At 38.3% G+C, this 23991-nt stretch overlaps 2 protein-coding genes across 6 annotated transcripts in view; one reads left to right on the plus strand and one right to left on the minus strand.

Annotated features, from left to right (window-relative positions):
- LOC125768081 (uncharacterized) overlaps positions 1 to 21605 on the plus strand; it is a 71889-nt gene extending 50284 nt beyond the window's left edge. For all 5 annotated transcript variants that reach the window (XM_049435276.1, XM_049435274.1, XM_049435273.1 and 2 more), the window contains 3 exons: positions 11151 to 11328; positions 13001 to 13137; positions 16160 to 21605. In XM_049435276.1, coding sequence (XP_049291233.1) covers positions 11151 to 11328; positions 13001 to 13137; positions 16160 to 16287 — 443 coding nt within the window. In that variant the 3' untranslated portion in view covers positions 16288 to 21605. The remainder of the gene's footprint in view (positions 1 to 11150; positions 11329 to 13000; positions 13138 to 16159) is intronic.
- Positions 21606 to 21791: 186 nt separating this feature from the next.
- Positions 21792 to 23486, minus strand: LOC125768090 (pancreatic lipase-related protein 2-like). The gene is made up of 4 exons (XM_049435304.1): positions 23218 to 23486; positions 22716 to 23107; positions 22292 to 22631; positions 21792 to 22121 (listed from the first exon to the last, which is right to left on the minus strand). Exons 1-4 carry the CDS (start codon positions 23352 to 23354, stop codon positions 22034 to 22036), a joined length of 957 nt encoding a protein of 318 aa, XP_049291261.1. The 5' UTR covers positions 23355 to 23486; the 3' UTR covers positions 21792 to 22033.
- Positions 23487 to 23991: the final 505 nt, after the last annotated feature.

Raw genomic sequence — 23991 nt, forward strand, 5'->3', positions numbered from 1 at the left:
ATTTTATGAAAACGGGTATGCGCATTTTGTTGTATAATGCATTATTTATTTCATTAGTTTATTGCATTATCGACATGCATCATATTTGTTCTTTGTTGTTAGATTGTACGGTTTAGGCCAAAATTTCACACAATCAAAAGCCGTATTTTACCAAAACCATCGAACTGTGATTTTTTGTAACACATAATAATTTACAAAAAGAACTTATGGCGGCAATTTCGCTGCGGTGTGCAACGGCTATGATCGTGAACGTTTTCACGCTGCAGTACTCCACCAAGGCGTCCGACGTTATCACGATACTCCGTTCTATTTGTTGCGCTGCGTTGCCAATCTCGATCCGGCCAATGGCTGGAAATTATGTAACTTTTGGGAATGTTCGATATACTATACACGCATCCATATCTAGGGCTTCTCTTGGAGTTTTCTTCTTCGAATTCCGGCGGACAAAGTTGACAAGAGCATGGCGTACCTTTAGGTCCGGTTACACTGTTGCACAAAGGGTTGCCATTGCAACCGCGTTGAAAATATTTCCAGTCTGGCCAGCGATCGAATGCCACCAAACTGTTTATAGGACATGGTACATTCGCTGGTAACCGGTCATAATCCAACTGGTAGCTTGATTTTGGCATTGAATTACCTGCCCGCTCCTGCCATGCCTGGTTGCTTTCTATGTCAGCGTACAACTCGGGATGTGTTTTGGCAAGATTTTTAACGAAACGATTTGGATCACATCTGCTGAAGTCTTTCCTTTTGACATCTGATTCGAAATCAACTCTGTTTCTACTGTCATCGTCCGCAACAACTGGTACCGTGCATTGTAAGGGTGGTGAAAAACAGCTCTCCGGCTGATTTGCCTCTATCTTGTGCTCCAGCGCAAGTTGACGGTTTTCCAACCGATGTGTGTAATCCTGACTGTAAGTAGTTTCAAATGCACGTTTCATTTTGATCTGCCACAGAAGAACTAAAAATTTGTAAAAAAAAAACCTTGATTGTGGCTAATTAAAAGAAGACTGGGTAGTGACTGGTCAAACCTGAATTAACATAACTAATCATCGTGTGCTATGATGGAATTGCAGATCATTGTTAACTTTGATGCCCATATGTCATTGTTTTTAAAGTTTTTCCAATCAGCATGAAGAATATTACTTGATGTTGCACGCTTGTTTGCTTTGTGTTTAAGTGTTAAAACAATCGACATGTTTCCTCTCTGATATATCACACAACAAACAAGTCAAACTACTTCAGTGCCGTATCTAGTTCAACTGTGTCACTAATCCTTATTGACAATGCTTTCCTTTGTTTGAATCATCTTTACTTGGCTAACACTCTCAGCACAAACATTTAACACTTACATATCCGAGAGCACTTCCGGCTGTAATGTGATACTATCGCTAAAAGTTTGGAGAAAATAATGGACATCGGTAATATCAATTACATCTTTTCCGACTATTCTCTTGTGTCTAACAAAATTGAGTCGTAGGCAATCTGGCGTATAGTTCGATTCAATTTGTGACGCACTCAACCTTCACAAGGACACCGAAATCCTGCACACATCTCGGAGGAAGCTGAATGGCTGAGTCTTATTACGAAATAGGATACGTTAACTTTACTTGTGACAAACCGAGCTGGCCATGCTTTAAGATAATTCGATACACCAAAATAACATTAGCTCCACTCAACTTCCATATTCTAACTGGAGCTTATGTTATGGCGCGTAAAAACATCTTTCATTTATGGTAATACTGAAACCGTTTCTTTAAATTAGGCTGTCGCATTAAATCATCACCTTTATCCATGTCCATTTTCCATGGTATTTCGATGATTTTACCTAAAGTTTTAAATATCACCAATGACTTTATCTGCTAAATACAGAAAATCATAAACCCGTCGTACACATCTAAGCGCTAACATTTATATTTCTTGCAGTAAAAATCCGTATGCGATAGCATTTAGATCCTCAAAACATGTTTATTTCCGGAAAATGGAACTCAAATCCTGCACTGTGGCATTTAATTGAAAATAATCTTCTACACCAATCTTCAGTAATTAATTCCACAAACTTCAGTCTTCATTATCTGTCCGCTCTCCACAACAAATGCTATTTTCCGCCTCAAACCCAACACTTTTCTTTCGGGGTTACAATCCTTTCTTCTTGAACCGCCTGTAGCAGAGCTTTAGGGACTTGCTGTAGTTCACTGCATGAAGCGAACAAGAGCCACAATCGTGTTTCAACCGCTGATGCTGTATGAGCAGTCGCTGAAGATGAATCAGCCCTCCAAACCGTACCAAAAACGGTTCTCCTTTACCAACAACAGGTAAATGGAAATACAGACAAGATTGTAGAACTGAAGCACCGAGGATGCTATCGTTGAAAAAGACTGAGGGCGTTCCGTTGTCACTTGCAAAACGTTATCACACAGCTATTTCTCGGAATCACTGCCACCGGAATGTGCTTCACAGTGACAGCGCTGATTTGTACACACTCCCTTATCAAACAAAACCCTACAAACCGTGCTTCCCTTAAGACAATGGCAAAGGTGATGATTTACGTTCAACAACTTCCGAACAAAAAAAACATGGAACTCCGTTGACCTGCACAACTGTCACCCAGAAATGATTCACAACCATTACCAGGTCGGGTTCGTTTTCAGCCCTTAATGAGGCAAATTAAGATAACTTCGAAATGCCGCGGTTGACTACTACGTTCCATCTGTCCAAGCGAGAAAAAAACTGTGTATGGGCTCCATTGGACTGGTAAACGACCTCTCTTCGCTTATATTCGGCCAGGTGACGAATGGTGACACCTAGAATGATAACGGTATCAGAATATAGCCTATTCTGTTCTTCACAGCGGTTGTCCTTCACTAACACCAAACGAAACGACACCAACGTCATTTAGACAATGTTCACTACGAAACGGACTTACAAAAAGAATAATTTGAGGAAACGGAAACCATCGGCTTCTTTTGTAAAACTGCTCTTAGAACCTAACTGACAAAGTTATATCCTGACCGCTTCTGATTCATTTGCCTCTCTTTTGTCTTTTCAAACATCTTAATTTGAAATTATTCTATTCCACAAAGTACTTTCAATAAATTTTCCTCATATCATATGAAATACATGGAATGGTATAAAATTATATTTCACACGGAAATTTCAAAACGATGTGCAAGACGAAAAAAACTATTACGGAGAAATTTTCAATCGCAAAAACATTTGCAAAATCGGAAAATATTTCTCGTTTGCCAAAGGAAGGGAAACTTTTTGATGATACCTTTATATAAATTATAATAATTTCCTGCAAAGTCAGTTGTTATGATTGCTGCAATTTGCCTTCGTGGCATTGCCGTAGCAAAGCGGCTTTCAGTAGAGAACGGTAGTGAGCGTTTGGTCAGGGGAGCACTTATTTATGCCAAAAATTCACTATTCCGTTTCCCGAGCAGATGCTCTCATAATGTGTTCTTCATTTATTCCGCCAATTTTTTTTTCTCGTTCCTTCTCGGTACATTCCGCAGACCGTAAGACGAATGAACGGATTGGAAAAGCTTTTAAGCTGTCTCTGAAACTGGTAATAAATTTAAAGTACGTTGCGTTCCTGTTCAAGTTCATTAGCATCTACCGAAGCTTAATCACATTAAAAAAAAACACATCACCAAACCAAAGAAGCACGATAATTTCTTCGTATTGTCGTACCTATAAGTGCGAGATTTGCAAGAGCAGTTTTTATACACCCAGAGTAGCGGAATGTGCTGCTAAATGGTTACGGAACAAATTAGGAACAAATGTTATATATTTAGATACAACTTACTTCACTTTGTGCTTTATAATAATTGCATTGCAATTTTCTGCATTTCTTTTGAATCTTTAAACTTAATTAGCTCTCTCTCAAAGCATCCAAATGCAAAGAAAATGTCATAAAACAAATCAAATGTATTTAGGTGGTGTTCTTGTACAATAACTCCAAATATGTTTCACGTATTATCATGACGTTGGCTAAAAATTGAATTGTAATTTTAGTTACCAGCATGTAACAGTCAACATTCGTCGCAATCTTTTTGTTTGCATTTCGTTTCTCTACCTTCCGTTCAATAAAATCAATTTTAACAAATTCCACACTACAAAAAAAATCACTACTGTAGAAAAGCCATAAAATATGCTTTTATGGATGCAATCGATTTTTATAGCCCTCTCAAATTTTTACGACCGCCCATCGTTTTTCATCCGTGATAAAATAAGAAAACATGTTCAAACGACTAGCACAATTGCATGTCAAGGATGTTTGTGTTGCCTATTATAGAGGCTTATTTTCAATCTACGATAATTTCGCAAATTTCATCCGAAACCATCAACACACCATTGTTTTTTTTTTAAATAACTCTACAATCAAATATTGAGATTTTTATGATTTTTACCAATATAGAAAAAATGGTCCAAAAGAAACGGTATAGTCTTGATTAATTTTAAGATTTGCTTCACGTGCTTTTCGCATGTCAATTGACCTTTTATTTACTTACGTAAAAAACCAAACCATTTACCCAAAATTCCAAAATTTTAACGAACGAACACTTTTTTTTTTGTTAACGTACCCACCACGAACGAACACTTTAGAGCATGTTTTTACCCAAGGTTTGCTATATAGCGCACTAGAATCATAAAGTTTTTGAAGAACTGATCACACCAACTGAATGAAATCCGACGGTTTGGCTCCTCTTTTGGGTCATTAATTTCTGCAATAGGTTCGCAAGTTCACCCCAAAACGACATACAAGTAGTCCAAACACTAAGTTAACAATATCTAAAATGACCATCAGTTCAGTTGGAACAACCCACATTTTTTAACAAACTTAACTTACACTTCGTTACATGGTAAAATAGGTCATGCTGGCAAAATGTTCTTTTCAACTTAAACTTTTCTTCATCCTTAGCTATGAAATGTGTAAGCCCTTGTAATCATGAAGATTATTTCATCAAGCCAACGTAATTCTTTTATTTTGCCTCCTGTAAAATGCTCCCTGGAAAAATACATTTCTCTGATGCTGTGTTTTCTACCATCTCTGCCAGCTTGCCCTCGTTTAACTGCTTTCGACTAAAATATCGTCACCCACTGTTACGCTTCATTCAATTTTCCGACCATTTCTTGTCTACGGTTTGCCGAACCTTGTTTTCGCATACGATTTCCATCTCCACTACACATGTAATATTTCAACGAATAACAAGAAAAACACATCCCCAGCCGGGGATCAACATGATCACGATTGACCCTACCGGTACACGGCATATAAACACTTTCTTCCTGCCTTTTGTAAACCCCACAAATCTTGCTATATATCACCGCGTCCCTCGTGTTTACTTCGACACTCAAGAAACTGTCCGCAGCTTCCGGACACTCATTCACTGCTCGTAAAGTCTCGCTCGTCCCGGCCGAGAGCCGTACGAAGAACGCTCCATCCCATCATCTTAACTTTTAAATCTCATCTAAACCCTTCAGAAAACTCCTAGCTGCTCTTCTTTCGGTTCGTGCACTAGAAAAGACGATGCACGGGAAATGATGAAAGAGTGGCAAACTATTTCTGCCAGATGGATACCTACTCTAGTAATAGCCAACCTCCTAAGCTTCTTTCATCCATTGATTGTCCTAGTTGCTGGCGTCTGGAGACCGTCAACGCCTTAGTTTCAAGGTTTTCTTAAGCGATGGGCAACGTGCGCTGGAGGCCCTTTTTGTCTTGTCGGAATAGCCGAACGTAAAACAAAAACAAAAAAATACCGGAAGGAAGCTATCAGCTCCCATTTTGCAGTCAACTAACGACCCAGAAAATGGTAAGGCAAGTAAGGAAAGGCAAGTGTATGGAAACCAGAAAAACAACAAATCAAGCTAAAGTAACGTCGATTCACTCGGTGTACACTTGCCTCGGCTCACATGCCCGCTTAAAGATATTTGTTCCGATTCCAGAGTTTATCCGTCCCTACCGTTGCATCTTAAGTTTAGCATTGCTTCCAGCCATCCTGCACTACGATAAACAAACATAACAAACACCCACAACACATGAAACCCGATACACCATCGATATGTAGTACCTTCGTTCGAGTCGCCTCCAAGCCAAACTTGATTTGTGGAATGCTTGTACACTTGCTAAATCAAATTTATTGCAAACCATTTATTTTCTTTTAGCAATACTCTCTTGTGCTGTACATGAGGGCTATTCTGGTTTGATGCTTCGATGCTTCGTTCGACCGTCAGATTATTTCTTAAAATCACTTTACTTCAGTTTTTTTTGGCGCTTTCAATTCCCAAAAGACATCATGCTTATTAGATTATGTTATATTTCACACCATGTTGTTGACGAGTGCGCACAACTTGAATTTCAAAAAATGGAACCTCAAACAATATATCGGACATGTCAAATAATTATGAATTCTGCGAAAATAGTCGACCATCCTCGGGAAAATGTTTTTATCTATCGCAACATCGAGAAGCCACTAGTGCCGTTTGCCTTACGTAAGATGATATCGGTCGATAAAGTCGATTCGGTGTGAGTGGCAAATGAGTTGGTTACACTATTACAATGCGAAAAGTTTCATGCATTGATCACATTAATAATTACAACTCGCATAGCACGGATCGAACCGAATAAACGAGAAAACCCAATCCACCCACCACGGCTCAGAATGGATTGAAATGAATTCCGCCGTATTCCTGATTATGCACTTCCACATGTTTCGTTATGATAACGTATTCGAATACGGCCGCTCGAATCTACAATCATTCTCATGCTAATCTCATTAATCAAGTGATGAAACTTTCGCATGCCTTTCCGGAACATTTTTTTTCACTAAATAATTGCTGCCTTTGTACGAAGCTTATGAAGAAAAGCAAAAATATTGCGAATGTCATCGGTGAACTTTTAGATAATATTTACTTTAGATAGTTAGAAACGCCTAATGCATAGAAAGTGATGGATTAGGCAAGTACTTCTCTGATGACATTTTCATAAATGCGGTGGAAGTCGCGGCGAGCAATAATTTACAAGAACAAGTATGGTAAATAACTCTAATATCCATAATAAACTTTGACATAAATGAGAGTTTATTATAGCAACTTACGAATATTAAGCAACTAGCTTTACCCTTAGAATAGTGAGCTACAATACTTTATAGAAATTACACACAACATTTTATTTTGTGTTTGAATTGGAACTGAAACACTCTTCTAATCATAAGATCATACTTTTACTTTCCAACCATGTCGTCGATCGTAAACGTGACGATGATGTACGAGATACTGGTGCCCAACAAATTTCCTTCATGCGCAATCATGGTTATAAAACTTTCTATTATGAACTCATTTTTATTCGCTCATCATCATCAGCTCGTCCACAAGTTTCCTACAAAAAACGGGCTGTTAAATTTTCTACTGGCTTGGTTTATTTCTCTTGTGCCATCCATAAATAACCATCTAAGCAGGTTTCCTTACTGTCGCTCAAGCTCACTTGGTTCCTCTTGAAGAAGGCACCAAGCATCGGAGCCTGCTATTGTGTGAAGTGCATAAATTTACATACTAATCCCCCGCGGTGCACGAACTTCCGTGTGGCTTCGCAACGGGGTTTGTCAATCGGATGGCACTGCTCCCAACATTAACGGCACTCGATAACACACATATGCCCGTCCATGGAAACTTGCTTCCGTTCTAAGTGCATTTGTCCCTAGAGCGTGCGAAAAGTTAGGAACACGGTCCTTTGTTAGTTTGCCACCTCATTGCACCAAGATTTTACGCACATGGTGCGGGCTCACACTTCATCATATTCCTGTATCCGACGGTGGTCCTTTTCTACATGAGCATTATTATGCTATGCTTCAACAACAATTACACCTGGCAGGCTTACATCCTGAAACCAATTAACGCTCTTTCTTTTGAAATGCTTTCATATTGGAGGTGTAATTAAATACTTGACAACATTGCCCTGTAAAACACCTTCACACTAGAGTTTCAATCTGCTTACTAACATACAACTGTTCTCAAATATGTCTCACGTTTCATATGTATATCAAATACAAGTGTACAGTAAAAATTTAATGTTATATTCCTATAGAACCAATAATAATCCATTCTACCCCTCTACCTATAGCTGCTAAACCGATCCAAGGAAACAGGTCATAATGACAATGAAAAAAATATTTTAGATTTTTTTTTAAATTTATTTCGCTTCTAACAGCCAGACAGTGTCATATATCTAATATCCTTACGGAACGAGAATACGACAAATGATAGAAGAATGATAGAGAATACTTTAAATTAGAAAGCTAATGTTTGGAGACGGTATCTGTCAAAACATCGAGCAGAATTGCGCGTGAAATTGCTAACGGGTAATATCATCATCATCGAATCCCTCAAGACGTAGCCGTTTGACATAAAGAATGACAATAGAGTGCAGCTTTGGAGATCCACTTTTGAGGAATAGCAATCAAAGATTTGAAATATAACTTTGAATTAATTTATTTTATCATCATCGATTTAATTTTGCTCTAATGGTTATTACAAAGGTGACAAATTATAATTATCCATTAAGCAAATTATCTATGTATTCATGCATATTGTGAGTGAGATGCATATAGATGTTCTAAGCAATGTTTACCAATAAAACTCATTGGAATATATGAGATGTGTCAAAGTTTATTTTAGCTCTGCCAGTAAACAACGGCCGTTTTGAAATCGATGGGGCTAGCAGAACTGTGCCACGATTTTGAGGCTTTCATAACGTCCTACATCAAACTTAGTTCTTATTTCTTGAAAATGTCTGATTTTGTGCCGAGTAAGTGCCATATGCGGTTGTTGCTGTTTCTGTTCGTAAGAAAACAATGGTCGACGCGCATCGAGAACTAGTGAATGTTTAAGTAGATGCTGCTTTAAACAAAACAAGGTGTTCGGAGTGGTTTCGACGCTTTCGAATCGGTGATTTCTTCGTGAAGGGCGCATACCCGACGGAAGGAAGGAAGGAAGGTTAAGTATTTGGTGCGACCAGCTCGGTCCCATCATCTATTCTCGGTAAATCATCTATTACGAAATGTAAAAACTCCCCCTATACCCTCAGATGCGATGTTCTACCATACCCGCCGTATACACCACATTTCGATTTTTTATCTATTCCGACCCATGACACATGGGTTGGCCGACCAGCAGTTCTCGTCGTACGAACAGATCCAGAATTGGTTGGATAATTGGGTTGGGTCGAAAGACATACCATTTTTCCGAAAAGGAATCCTCGATGTACCCGAAAGATGGAACAAAGTAAATAATTACATTCATATTAAGAAAATGTTTTAAAAATCCTGGCCACAAAGCATAACAAACGCACATAACTGAATAATAAATACATAGAAGAATTGTCAAAGCTCAAGTAAACATTTGTATTATTTTTTTATCTTTTTATTTTTTTGTTTATAGCCTCAAACAACTAAACTTATCTGATTTCATTGTTTTTTTTATATATATAATTTTGTATTAGCATTCGGAAGCATGACCTTTCCTGTCTAAGACCAGCTAGAAAAAAGCTTTGTTCTGACATGTGCGTCAGAGATCTAGGGTGCTCCTTGACGATAAAGTTGAGCTTCCACGAGCAGCTAGAAAACATCGTCACTAAGGGTAATCAGCTACTTGGCGCGCGATCTTACCGACGCGATCGCCGTTAAAATTTTGTACTGCTCTTTTGTTCGGTCCGTTGTAGCATACGCAACCGTGGTGTGGTGGTCCACATCGGCACGCTCGCTGGCGCGCCTGGAGCCCATCCAGCTCAAATTTACACGGTTTGCGCTGCTTTGCTGGAGTGTGCAGGTAGACTACAATGGACGGTGCGCGTTACTTGGCCTGGCTACTTGACAATCGAATTGACTCCCTGGTGCTGCTCTCGGCAATTGACATCTACATTGCGCCGTGCTAGATCGCTGCTTCATGTAGGGGAACGCGTTTTAGCGCCTCTGATCCGTTCCTCGTAATGTGCCGTGAATTCAATACCGTTTGTGATTGTTTTTAGACAGACTTGTCACACTCTTGATTCCTTAATTGTATACGTAACTACCCACCACCCACTCCCCCCCACCCACCTCCTCAAATCCCATCCAAGCCAAATCCCTTTACGCAGGACTGACTATTTTGTTACGGGAAAATAAAGTCAAGAAAAGCCGGTAATGACAGGCCAAGACCTGTTGAAGTTGTAGTGCCGCTAAGCCTCAAAGCGAATATTAAAAAATATTGGAAGGTACAATAGACCTGAATATCAGAATGAAACGATTAAAAATACTAGGCGTCTCCACCATAGATAATGTAACGCCTTAACCCATTCACAATATTGCATGAGCACTTGCCATTTCAGCGTCGATGTAACTTTAGTTACTTACTACTGTCATATATAAGTTACATATATAAGTTATGTAGTTATAGTATGCATTAAAAGTCAGTATGTTTTATCCGGCCTGAGAGAAAATGGTTTAAGTCATCACAAAAAACACAAAATTTCATCATCACGAAAACCGAAATGTTTTTTTTTCCAAAACGAAAAAATATGCATAATGTGAACATTTACAGATTTCCCCTTCAACAATTCATAAATTAAAAAAAAATTAAAGCTTTTAATATTCATCGCATATAGCAAAAATCTGACGAAATGTACGCTATCAGTACATTCCTGAATAAATACCGTCTGCATAACGAAATATGAAGAGTCTACAGCTACAGTAGCAGCTGAATGACAGTAAATAGAGCAAAACACAAGTTTGTTTGTTTTATATCCACCAAGACTTCAGCTTGCGAACGCAAGGCCTGTAGGGATTGTAAACTGTTTATGGTGCCATTTCCATGTCGATTTTACCTTAAGCTTTCACTGAGGTATCAGCACACAAACTGTGTTACCATGGAGCATTTCTGAACCTGTGAATCGGAAGCTCTACCCTTCTACCCTACATCAAACGAAGGTGCAATTTCGCCATTATCTAAGCACGCACAAATCTCAAGCGAGTCGTACCATCCATTCCCAAGCGAATATAACAGCCCAAGAAACAACGGAAGAACCATATATTTATAACTTTCTTTCCCTTTTTCTCACCTGTTTCCTCATGCCGTTTCCTGCATTGGACTATTCTTACTGTTCTACCCCAACGTAGCACCCGAAGTGGCCATCGTGGACGAAGAAGGTGCCCCACTATACGATAAGTACTATGAGGTTGGCTCGACGATAAAGCTGATGTGCAAAATCCGACACATCTCGATGTTACGGTCAGTCGTTTACTGGATACACAACGAAAACATTCTCAATCACGATACAACGCGAGGCGGTATCAGGTAAGCGTCATCGTCTTCTTCTTCCCTGGCTTAATTCTCCACTTGCATGTACCTTCAAACACCATTCATCCAGAAGTCACGTCGATTGTTTACGATCAGTGGATCAGATTTCGGCCACAACTCGTACACCCGCGAAATGGTTCATTTATGGTTTGCTGCTTCACTCAATTGCAAGCACCTGTAAACAAGAACGGCACAAAGAGAATACTACAATCAGCAACTGTCTTGCCTCCGGTTTCTTCTGTTTCCATTTAATGGGTCAATTATGAGTCTCATCTGAGGAATGTTCTCGTGAAGCACTCGTAATAGCGATACAGAAGCAATATCAGTAAATCCACCAAAAAACCATTCCCTTCCATCAAAACACAATGAGCTCCAACACTTAGGCAAATGAGATATCATTATAGTACAGTGTGGCTAGTGGAACGCGAAACACTTTGTTTATGATCATTTTTCCTACAACTTTAAATAACATTATTGCTTTATTCAAAATAATACCTTTTTTTTACTTAAAGATAGGTACATTACAACAAAAGACAGACCTCATTTAACGTTACTGATTGCATTGGTACTAATGTTGTAACTGAATTTAACTTTTCATAAAATTTAAATAAGGATCATCCTTGTTCTAACTTTTTTTTTTAATGTTGCATCTAAAAATCTTGCTTTTAAATTTATGATTAATACGTCAATAATAAAGTCGTAATGGCAATTGTAGTAATTTTAGAAATAAATTCATCTTTTCAGCTCAAACATCAAGATCGTACTGCGTAGATATTTATCAACCAAACGAAGCAGCATAAAAAATATTTCCTCTTATCCATCAACCATCAGTTACGGTTAATCAAACCGATTCCATTCAAAGGACAATGTGATCTGTTGCTGTCAGGCAATGACCAGAAGTCTGAAACGGAGAACCATTTATTTTTGCTCTATGCGTACTATATTATCTGTCGACTATCGGTATGATTGCGCGCCACTTAAGAACGGTTCGAATCTGAAAATAACGCTGCGATGAAATCTCCGAGTACATCACTATCGAAAGCGCCGTGTGCAGAAAACCATGAAAATGTCATCTCTGGAACGACGACTTTTAACAAGGTTTTTTTTGTGGAAAAATTCTGTCAAACGAAGATAACCCAAAACCCAGTAGCTAGAAAACCGGAACCAGCTTGAAAGCTATCTGGCATTCCATCATCACATGCATCAACGATTTTAACCTTCCTTTCATTCGCGATTGCCTTTGAAATCTGCTCCGGAGAAAAAAAAAACAGCAGGGTGGTCAATTTGGAACAGGCAGCGAATGGTTGTGCTTCAAATAGTTGCTACTAAAATAAAATCAGTTGTTAAGTCGTTATTTATTCATAAAATCCCTAATGAGCACTCAGACCATCGCTCTTGAAACCCCAAAAACAATTAAATCTTAATGAAACAGACATCGACCTTACTTAAGGTCTGCGAAAGGATTCATTAAATGCCTAGAGCCCACATGCCTAGAACAATTTAATATTTTCTTTCTAAAAATATGACATTTAAAGCAACTGGTACAACATACCCATCTTTTCTTTATAAGATTTGCTCCTTCATGCTTGATTGCTTCTCTACATTAGTGATCCATTCGCTTAATGATAATATAAATTAATATAAGCGTATATATTTTATGTATTTTCAGTGTAAAAACGAATTTAACAAGTATAGGAGCCAACTCAACGCTCTTTGTAGCGAAGGTCAATCGGCAAGACTCCGGCAGCTATACGTGTTCGATAGGACCAAACCAACACTATTCCATCTCCGTGCATGTGCTCAACGGTAAGTATTCACTAGATGCTCCCGTCTGATTCAACCGCTCCGCCGAAAACTTCCCGCTCTCGACCCTCTATACTGGACCCTGGAGAACTAAAGTCAATTTACATTCGACACTCTCTCGGTGGGTGGTAATGCAAACCAGGCAGATCGATCGACCCAGCTTGGTTTCCGAAACCAATAAGCAACGTCGGACAGCAACAGTGTCAAGTCAGTCCGCATCGATCGGATTTTATTCGCTTTTTTCATCCTACCACATCCGTTTTTTACTAGCGGAAAAGGGCAAATAAAGCTTAATTTACCGACGGATTTGGCATTCGACCGGATTTCATATCATTATCGATCTGCGTGATGTTGCTGTGGGACCGGCATTCCGCAGCAAATGGCCATCGTTGATGTGGTCGTAACAGAGACGCTCACACTGTCCTATGTAGCTGTGTGTAGAATGTACCAGAGATACGCTAACAGGAAGATCGCCTAAATAGATTGATATATTACCTATTGGGTACTTCCATGGGAAGCTTTTAACATGCATCATTAATTTCGATCTATTGCTGAACAGATCCATACAACCATGAATTGCAAGACATGGCGAGGACGACTAGTAACAGTACGATAAGCTTTAAACTATCATGTACTACGAATAAAAGTACCTTTTTGCACTAATTTTGTTTCGAAAAAATCTACAATTACAATTTCAATTTGGCACGAATGTGTACTCCGACCATTTTGCAAACATCTGTTCTCCGTTCTTGTCATGTATTTCAAAGGGAAAATGTATCAGTTGGACCATTAACTTTTGCGCACATCTTTTGCGGTGAAATCTCTCTGGTCCTTCGATACGCTTTTATGAATGTACTGCATTACCACACTTGCATTGGTATCGGAATTCACCACGCTTCTGACTATACATCATACCTACGAATAGCACCTTTATGTTGATTCCTATAATGGTGACCGTATCATCGTTACGGTATCAATACTTCCTTTTATTGTTCCGTACATGATTGGCTTTGTTTCGCTCGGTTTAAGCAGTACTCGTTTTATTTTTTCGCTGCGATCGTTTACGACGCAACACACAACATGACTTTACTGTTATCGTTAACCCGGAGATGAGTTACGATTGCACATAATCCATTTGTTCTTTTTTTTATTGATTTGTTTTTCTCTTTTCGCCATCACCCCATCTACTATCGATTCACGTACTTGTGAATCCGTATCCCAAATGTTGATATGGAGTAAAAAATCGAAATGTCAATGACATTGACCATAAGTCACATGCACCTTCGTCTATTCGTCCTAAATATGTCCCTTTCAAACCGACACCGATAAATTTCGATGCCTTCGACAAATGCAAGACCCGGTCAAACCGTGAATGGTGCGGTTAGTACCGATTTCCATTTGAAGTTTACTCACCCATTTAACAAACCAAGAACAGTTGGCAAACCCGCTCCCAACCGTCCCTAGACTCCCTAGAGCCTTCTAGCTAATATTTGACAGCCCAAAACGGAATGGGCGGGTTGGCTTTATTGCTTCGCTTGCTGCTCCGTTTTACATAAACCCATTGCCACCCTTTTCCAAGCAAACATTCGATCCACAACCCATCAAAGCCGATAAAAAGGGGTATAATCCCAAAAGCGGTTCACTTTTTACGCACTTACTACAAACGAAGAAGCATTCAACCATGCTGACGATCCTTATAATCCCTTTACTAAAAACTTATTTAATTTCCTCATCGCAACACAGTCACATTGTACCAAAATCTTCACCGGAAGTGCGACCTCGTAATCGTGTTTGATTTGTCGAAGAGGATAGACGATTTTCTCTTCCGCTTGAACCATTATTTTCGCGGCTTTTTTGTAAAAAGTGATTAGCAACTACCATCGCCGGCTCTAAATGGTATAGCCAATCGTGAACATCCGAGATCTATTTGCAGCAGGTTATGATCATACATACAACATCTATCACATTTCCAATGACATTGATTTTTTTTCATAATCGTTTCATCACTGATGCAAAAAGGTATCTTTTTGCAATCGAAGAATGCAATACGCATATCGTATAATCGCACAATGTATCATTAATAGTGGAGGGATTTCGAGTTTTACTACATTTACCACTAAATTTTACTAAGATTATAATTGAATAAGATAGAATAACAGACATGTTGGCTCAACCCAAAAAAACTGGAATATAACAAAACTTTTATTATTATATGCAAGATTTGTAAGTTTTCAGATAGTTGAAACATCCGAATTGTGCCTTAAATTATATTAAAGTAAGAAAACGATAATTTCTAAATAATTCTAAGCACACACTTTTACACTGTATGGTTTGGTTTCACAACCAAATATCCGATTGAATCTATCCAATTGATGAATATACTATGCTCACGAAACGTTGCCTCACACCATAACGAAGTAATACACCCCAGGGAACGTTCTCGTGCCACGCATAAGTGAAAATTTGCTTTATTTTTCGGAATTAATCTCATGCCTCCCAATTCTAAGCTAAGCCGACCGGAAAACCGAAATAAGAAGCTCGGCAAAGATCAAAAGTATGGAAAACTCGCACGAGACATGTTAAGCGTTATAGTGAAAAAATATTGCTCTTAGGGGAGTTACATGCCACGTTGATTCCCCATCGTTAAAAGGACGCGTGGTGGTTCAGTTAATTGAATGATGTGGCAGTTTTATGAGCCTACGCCATCCCAATGTATAAGTACTAGCAGTGTAAGAAGTAGCTCAACTATCATTGGTGTGATTAATTACGCAATTTTCGCAAAAGCTTTTTGATACAATTTATTGTTAAATATATGGCATACTTCTCAACGTTCAATGTTTTGTTTCATCTTCAAGTTAAATGTAATATGTGTTTCTTGTTGTGTGTTTAAAAACATTATAAAGAAAACTACTTTCACGGTTCAATATGAATATTCAACCAAACCCAACACTTCCGCTATGCTACGTAACGGTTTCTGCAAAACAAAAATTTAACATTACTATCTTTATCCATTCCTTTCTTGCAGGCACCGCCAATCCGTTCGGCATCTATCAGCGATCGTGTGCCTTTCCAATCATTCTACAAGCCGTGGATCTATGGCTTGTTATCAGGAGTCTCTTCTTCCTGCTGCTCAAACTATCTGTTGGAAGATAATAGTCGGCTTTATCGTAGTAACACAGGATAATGAACCACCTTTCCACGATGGTTCCGATTCCTTAACCTGTCCATGTACATGTGTATGTGATGCACTCTTAAAATCCTTCAAATCTGCACATAAACATAATATGCATTTCTTACATCTAATGCATCGACCCGTAGGATTAGGATTATTAACAAGAAAGGTAGTTCGGATGCATTAAAAAAATGTTTTAAATAGTTTGTAGAGCAATGGGTTGACTACTAGGTTCGTGTACTATTGTTATTTGTTTTTAACTCGTTTCTGTAAATGATTCCGTTTCTGTGTTAGAACTTGTTAAAATAGTAACGCGTCTGAAACAACATGAGAAGATAGCAGAAGAAATTACCATAATTTTCATTACATATCATGGAGGCATGCGATCATAGGGCATATTAACCCTTCATGGTAAAGCTGTAACCAGCTCTACACGGATTAAAAATATGGCATCATTAAAAGAATTTGATGTACTTAAATACGACATTCTATACAATTTCTAACATTAGGCAACAAATAACGGATACATAACGAAAGATAACAACTATGAAAATTGTTACAAAACTAACCTACCCATTATACATTTATTTGCCTGCTTTTGTTACATTTTATACTACATTATGTTGCAAATTCGAAACGGTGATCGGGATAGTTGAAATAGAATGGAAAACAACACCGATTACTAATGGAATAATAGAAATATATTTCAAACGCAGCGGCAAATTACTGAACGGTTTAACCCTTAAAGCATACCATGCTTACCTAAACTCTATAAATGATACGTCATGCTAAAGAAAGATAACCAATGAAAACAAACCTTAGTCATATTTTTATAGAAACCAGGAAAGTAAAATCGTACCAAACAGCCAAACGGTAACATCGCAATACTACTTAATGTATCAACACTTTCCACACGAGCTGACTTTAACACAGGAAGCAACAGAAACATATGTAAAAAGGGTAAGCATTGCGTGTACATAGTATGTTAAAATAGTTATATCATTGTTTTTGTTACAGAAATAATTTAACATAATCTTTTATTCATGCGTAAAGCGATTATTGCAGATTGCAGATAAGAATGCATCGGCTATATAGTATGTCGATATATTGAAAAAAAAAACAAAACGCACGCACCAAATGCATGCTATCTTTTTGACGATAATCGTCAAATATGAACTAACAACAAAATACATGTACATTAAATTCAAATTAACAACGATAGATAAATTAGCAAATTCAAACCAACGTAAAACATGGAATTTGAAACATGAAACATAACGTAATTTGTTTGCAAACACAAGAAGTATGATATGATGGAAAAATGATCGTAAAAGGTGAAAGCAGGACGAATAAATATGCAAAAATATGCAAATGTTTTATAAGATTCTAGTTCCTTCCTCCACCGCCTTATCTTTTCTATTTGCACAAAAGACAACACTTTTGCAAATACGAAGGGCAGCAAACTTCTCTTGGCTTTGGTGAAATTACGAAAAATTGTCTTAATATGTTAATACTTCTGTTAATTCATTACACCAGGTTACATTTCAGGTTTGTATTTTTTCATTCACGCTCAAGCCCTCTTCCTCCTGGCATTGTTGTGTCTATAAGCCACAGTTTCTGTTTCGATTTTGTTTACTTTTTTCATTTGCACTTTCTCGCTCTAAAAGCTTATAGTTCATTAATATTCGCAGAAGCTCTCATGCCATTCGTTTTATTGTACTAATTGAGTATAATTTTTCATTTAAACTACCAACGGATTAGCCTAATTGGGAATCTCGTTGTATTCAACCGTTGCTTTTTTTGTTCATTTTCTACCTCCATCCTGTTGGATCTGTGTCTTTCAAAGGAAAGACGAGTAATTATTCTTCACTTTTTTCGTTATTTTCCTGGACAACCAGGTAGATTTCGCTTAACATAACTTAGAACTAATGTATGAACATTTAGTTAATCCGAAAAATTATCATATTTACACATTGAGACTTCTTAGTCGTAACTTACGTCAAGAATGCTCTTCTTTACAGGATACTAAAATGGTAAAGTAATCTGAGAACAGTACATGGTACCGACTCAATGTAAAACGTTTCTTAGTTTGTACATTTCTTGAGAGCATTCTAGAAAGCATTTCGAAAAATTATCAGCTAAATGAGCGAAATCTGTCGTTCGCTATCAACTGACGCATTTTTCATATTCGATTGTGCGATTCTGTCAAGTGGGTTCGCCGCGTTCTATCGTTTGTGTTTCCTACTTATGTTTGAGTTATGATTATATTGTTTGTTAGGTGCGGTCCGGTGATGTATGTGATAAACGGCACCAGTTCCACACGAAAGAACCGGGTATCATACCTCAACCGTCCTCCCGTAGTAAGGACTATAAGCCAGAAATGGCCGGCATGATCTTAAAAGGTCGTCAAGCGAAAAGTAGAAAAATCTGCTTTGTACTGCTAAAAGTTAATTTCTCATTTTTTCTTTTCACCACAAACTCATTTCATATCGTTCCACAACCATCGTACTCACCTAATTTACAACCGTGTGACTTCTATGATAATGATAAGTTCCACCTCTTACAACATCACAGGTGTGAGAAGGACGAATCAACGATTAACGAACCTCATATAATGTGATAAAAACAAACTAACGTCACTTTTAAGCTAGCTCGAACCAGTTGTCAGTTGTTTTGCTGAATCCAAGTATGCTGAATAATCCCATGGGTTAACGGAACGCACACTATGAGGCGCTGGTGTGAAGATTACGTTCGGGAGATCGACAAACACAAAAAAACATTAATAATAGAATGCGACGAGCTCACCTTAGAGAATCGCGCAAACGGATATGAAATACACGACAATTAATAGAGAAATAACAAATTTGTTAGCGGATCGGCAACACTTTACATAGAATCGCATATCCTTGATATACAATCGCGAGAATATCAGAAACATTCTGCGGACCACAGGTTGTAGACCACTACACTGCAACAACGACTGTTCCATTTGGCGTTACGACTAGTTCCAAATTTTTTAATGCATATTGGGGATCGTTTTTTATCTGTTGGAAGAACGATAGGCAGGAAACTGAACAAGGATACTTCCAATAGTATATTTTTAGCTTTTCTTTTGGCATGGAACAAAACTTATTCCTAGATCGTATTCCATCGATATAACATTCTGCATCATTGCAATCAAATTATTTCAATTAAGATGGTCCACGTCATTCAGGCTAATTTAAAAAGGGATATTTCCAACGAAAAGAAAAAAAACACAACAGACGAAACACAATTGATGACTACGAAACCACCGAACAATTCAATTGTGGCACACTATTTTTAGGTACAGACAATTCAATTGTCACTAAATATGGAATAAAGAAATTGAACTAGATCTATTAGATACGTGGTCCTTTGAGATATCTTCAATGGTACGATGTTCAAATTCAAATTCGTAATCTAACTGTGCATAATGCACATATGCAGCACCAATTCCAGCTATTAAATGCCAGCTGTAACAAATAACATAATTTTCACACAAAAATTTTAATTTATAAGTGACTCCCATTGACAGAGTTACTACTTAACATATCGTTTACATGATTTGTTTTTTGCATATAATATAAAAAATATATTATATACTTCACGAATAAACAAATATTCAACAAAATTCCCCTGGTCATTCATACGTGTTAAAACGTCTACACCACTTTTCGACTAATTGAGCTCAACACTCTGAAAGGACAGCTTAATTCATCTCTCCTAGAAACCGTTCAGTTATTCTAAAGTTACTGTCTTACACACTCCTGTTGACTCGCTGCGAATGAATGTGACGGAAGTTTACTGAAACATGGTATAATATCTGCTCGCCACAAGCCTCACCACTTATCCTGTGGTTTCAACACCGTTGGAATGTCTTTAATAGTTTCTCAATAGCTTCAAGGTGCTGCAGTACGGAATGTTCCCCCAGCCTGTTACTACCCGCACCAACAAGTTTAAACATCTATCTTTTCGAGGAAATGTGCTGAGCTAACTTTAAGCATTTTGCCCACCTCAATCCTACCATCTAGCTTGACTGGTTCTATGCGAAAATCGTTTGTACAAGAGCTCAGCTGCTATTATAGAAGTACATAAATATTCTGCTTGAAACTATTAGCAAATCTCCACCCCTACCTGTACATGTAGGCCCCAACATGGTGGTAGCGATTCAGAAATGGGAATGGGAAACTACAAGTTTACCCCCATCTTCAATTTTTGCTGCAGAAAGTCATTGCGAAATCACACCAACTCACACAAACTGCTCAGTAGCGCCCGGGGCCAGCTTTAAATGTCTCTTTGCTCAGGAGGACTTTTGTATTTTATAGTAAAATTGATATTTAATGGTATTGGCTATAGGAAACGAACCATTTCTTCTGCATACAATTGTCCATTGCAATAACAGTATTAGACATTTCATAACATAACATTTTAATTGAAAACTAGCGTAGAGCCATTTTCGAACGAAATACCAACATGATATGCTTAACAGTTGTTTGTTCTATAGACCCAAAATAGTTACCGCTACTTGTTTAGTCCTGTTAGTTTCGACCTGCGAATTTTCCCATGCCAATAAAACCATTGTTTTGTGGCACGGTTGTATCCGCAATCAAAGTGTTCAGTTACAAGCAGCGATCCCCCATGTTGTCCCTTTGTCTGCAATCTTAACAATCACTTCCTACCATCGTATTCAATCCTCTTGCCGGTTCACATACCAACTACAAGCGATCGGAAACAGGAAACAGTTACCCTCGTCGAAAAGGTACATTATTTCCGAAATAAATAACCTCCAACACGATAACGATCGGCAAGAACTGCAACACTTGCATACTCTCGCACCGGAGTAGTTGTGCGCTTCTTTGTTCCTCATCGAAGGGATGCAAACGTCTGATTATTCTAGTTCGATTGTGCCATGTGTACAAACGTGAAAGTTTTCATTTGACTTTTTTTCATTTTTACCGATTCTGTTATACGATGAGAAAAAAACGTTTAAAGTTTTATTGAATGGAAACCATAACTTATCGTGTATCGAATTAACAGTAGTTGCCTCTTCGTGTTGATGTGAAAATTGGATCAAATTCAATCGACCCAAATTCAGCCATCATTCAACAACGGAAGTAATAAGGCAAACGGTGCGTCTGAACAAACATCAAATTGTGGGGATGTGGAGAAAAAATTGCCGTACCATTACGGATTGATCCTAAACAGAAAGATTTAGATAGATAGAACATTTATGTTCGTCCCAAATTTGTATGCTAGTTAACAATTAAATTTTTATTTTTTTTATAAATAGGTTACAAATATTTATCAAAAAAAAAAACTTCCCAACCAATCTAATACATATTTGTGTTTCATAACAAAGGGTGTTAATTCTTTGCTCATTTAGTAAAATAAGTTTTTATTTCCAATCAATTATTCCTCTTAAGGATACATAATGATAGACAACCAAACGACAAGCTGAATCAAATTTTAATCAAATCAACCCAAAGGAAAAGGAATTTTTATTTTCTACTTCTTTCGACAACAAACAAGTTGATAAAGGTTCGGGATTGTAATAAACATCTTCACTCACAAAAAAATTATGACAAACTAATTCGACCATCTTTCTTCTCTTCACGGTACTTCATGGTACTAATTCGACACGGATGTTATGTTCCCCGGCAACCGCATCGAGTACACCCAGTAGTCTTATACCCTTTCGCAAACTAATTAAACTTCATTGACTTCGTTAGCAAAGGTATTGTCGAAGTACGGGTATTCCCTCGAGGTGGCCGCAAAAAGATCACCAATCACGTCGCTGTAAAGCAAAACGGCGGAATAAGTCAAACAATGATAAAAAAATATCAGCCAAACCTATCCATTCTATCCGGATTGATATGATTAAAAAACACCCTTCGTCAGTGAAAAGTTTTCTAAGAAGGTCTGCAGAAGAGAATCAATGCTTGTTGTGAAATAATGTCTTCTCACCTTTTGCGATCCATGAAGTAACCCATCCGGAATCCCTTTGGCCATGCTGGTGCAAGGCGTTTCGTTTCACAGTTTTGTTTGTTGGGCATGGCCAAAAAGTCATATTTGAACGCGCTGTTGTAAATGTATGGACAAAGTCCATGTGAGCCCTTGGGATATGGACCGGCTGCGTCCTGTGATTTGCCGCACCGTCCCAGATTCCAGTTTTGGTGACATTTTCGTTCGTGCGTACCGTAGTTGTCGCTCGTATGGATGCACTGCACATTTTTCGCTGCTTCTTTGGGATCTTTCTCGCGATACTGCTGCTCTCCATCGAAACCGGGGCCAGCTGGCTCACAAACTATGAAAACAATATCGATCGCAAAAAATCATGTCACAGCACTTGCCTTTACCCGCACGATATATCCATCAATCATATACGCACCATCCAGTGCAGCTAACTTGCCGGGTCCAAACCTTCTTAACGAGTCGAACGCCAGATGGGCACCGTAGCTGAATCCAAACATGTAACCATCATTGAAATCGTATCCAAACTTCTCCAACTGGTGCAGCTTCGTCACCAACACTTCCGATATCGGTAAGAACTGGCGCACCAAACCGAAATAGTCATCGTGGCGGGAGAAATTGTTGTAATTCATGCAATAGATACAACCGCTTCGAACGTTTGATAGATTGCCAATCATGTCTACCAGCCATTCCGTTTGACAACTCTCTTTCCATCCGTGCACTATGACGGCAAACGGATCCGAACTGTTGCAGCCCAATGCTTCAAAATCCTCAAAGTCCGAGACAACGTTCGTAGTCACGTTTTGCTCACTGTAAGCCCACACAGATGCAAACAACATAGAAAACACGATTTTAAAAGTAGCTTATTTTTACACGAGGCTTTCTGGGATCAAAATAATATTGCGTACAACTGCCGTTACCTGTTATGGATCGCAAACGTGATTAAGTTTGTGTAAAAGCTAGCATCTTGTGCAACGACTGTCATCTCCAACGTTGATGCTATTATCGCCATCAGCACAAACCGTCCCAAACCACTTCGATCGAAATGTGCACCCATTTTTTTTTAGCAAAAGAAAGCACGCCCTAAGCTCAAACTCAACCGTCTTTCCACCGTTTGTCACAAGAATGCCATGATCGCTTTACTAGCGAACGCTTTTATGGGATAAAATTCGGAAGATCACACTATCAATATGACCCACTTCACATTTGTTGACGTAGTCATCACCACATCTGGATCCCATCTCTTCCTCTGTTTTGAAATATCTCATTGTAAAATACAACCTCAATGTAGAGAACATGCTTACACAACGCACACATTGAAGGTAGCCGATATAAAAACACCAAAGCCCACACTCGAAACTGTGACCCAAAAGAATTGAACAACTTTTTCTGTTGATGAACCTTCCCCAGGCAGTCAATTATTCAAAAGAATCAAACAAAACCCCATCTGTTCAAACTATCAATTCGGAACAACATTTTTCCTTTTATAAGCTTGATCAATGAAAGGAGGTTCTACTTTTTTTAGCTTTACTCATCTTCAACCACTTGCACCATTAGCTAGAACTCGTGTCATAAAAAATACAACAGTGCTTAAAGAAAAACCAGTTTCGAAAGCTGTTTAATCATCAATCGGTAGTTTGCATATAGGAAATGTTTCTATTTTCACTTTTATTTGCCATTAGCGTAAACCAAAT

Source organism: Anopheles funestus, chromosome 3RL (assembly GCF_943734845.2).
Source record: "Anopheles funestus chromosome 3RL, idAnoFuneDA-416_04, whole genome shotgun sequence".
Lineage (NCBI taxonomy): Eukaryota > Metazoa > Arthropoda > Insecta > Diptera > Culicidae > Anopheles > Anopheles funestus.

What these genes read in the sequence shown, in the direction of transcription:
- LOC125768090 (XM_049435304.1), bottom strand. Translation starts at nt 23,354, where the DNA reads ATGGGTGCACATTTCGATCGAAGTGGTTTGGGACGGTTTGTGCTGATG. An exon ending in ACGTTTGCGATCCATAACAG is followed by an intron (nt 23,108 to 23,217) that starts GTAACGGCAGTT and finishes GTGGGCTTACAG; the next exon opens with TGAGCAAAACGTGACTACGA. An exon ending in TACTTCATGGATCGCAAAAG is followed by an intron (nt 22,122 to 22,291) that starts GTGAGAAGACAT and finishes TTTGCTTTACAG; the next exon opens with CGACGTGATTGGTGATCTTT.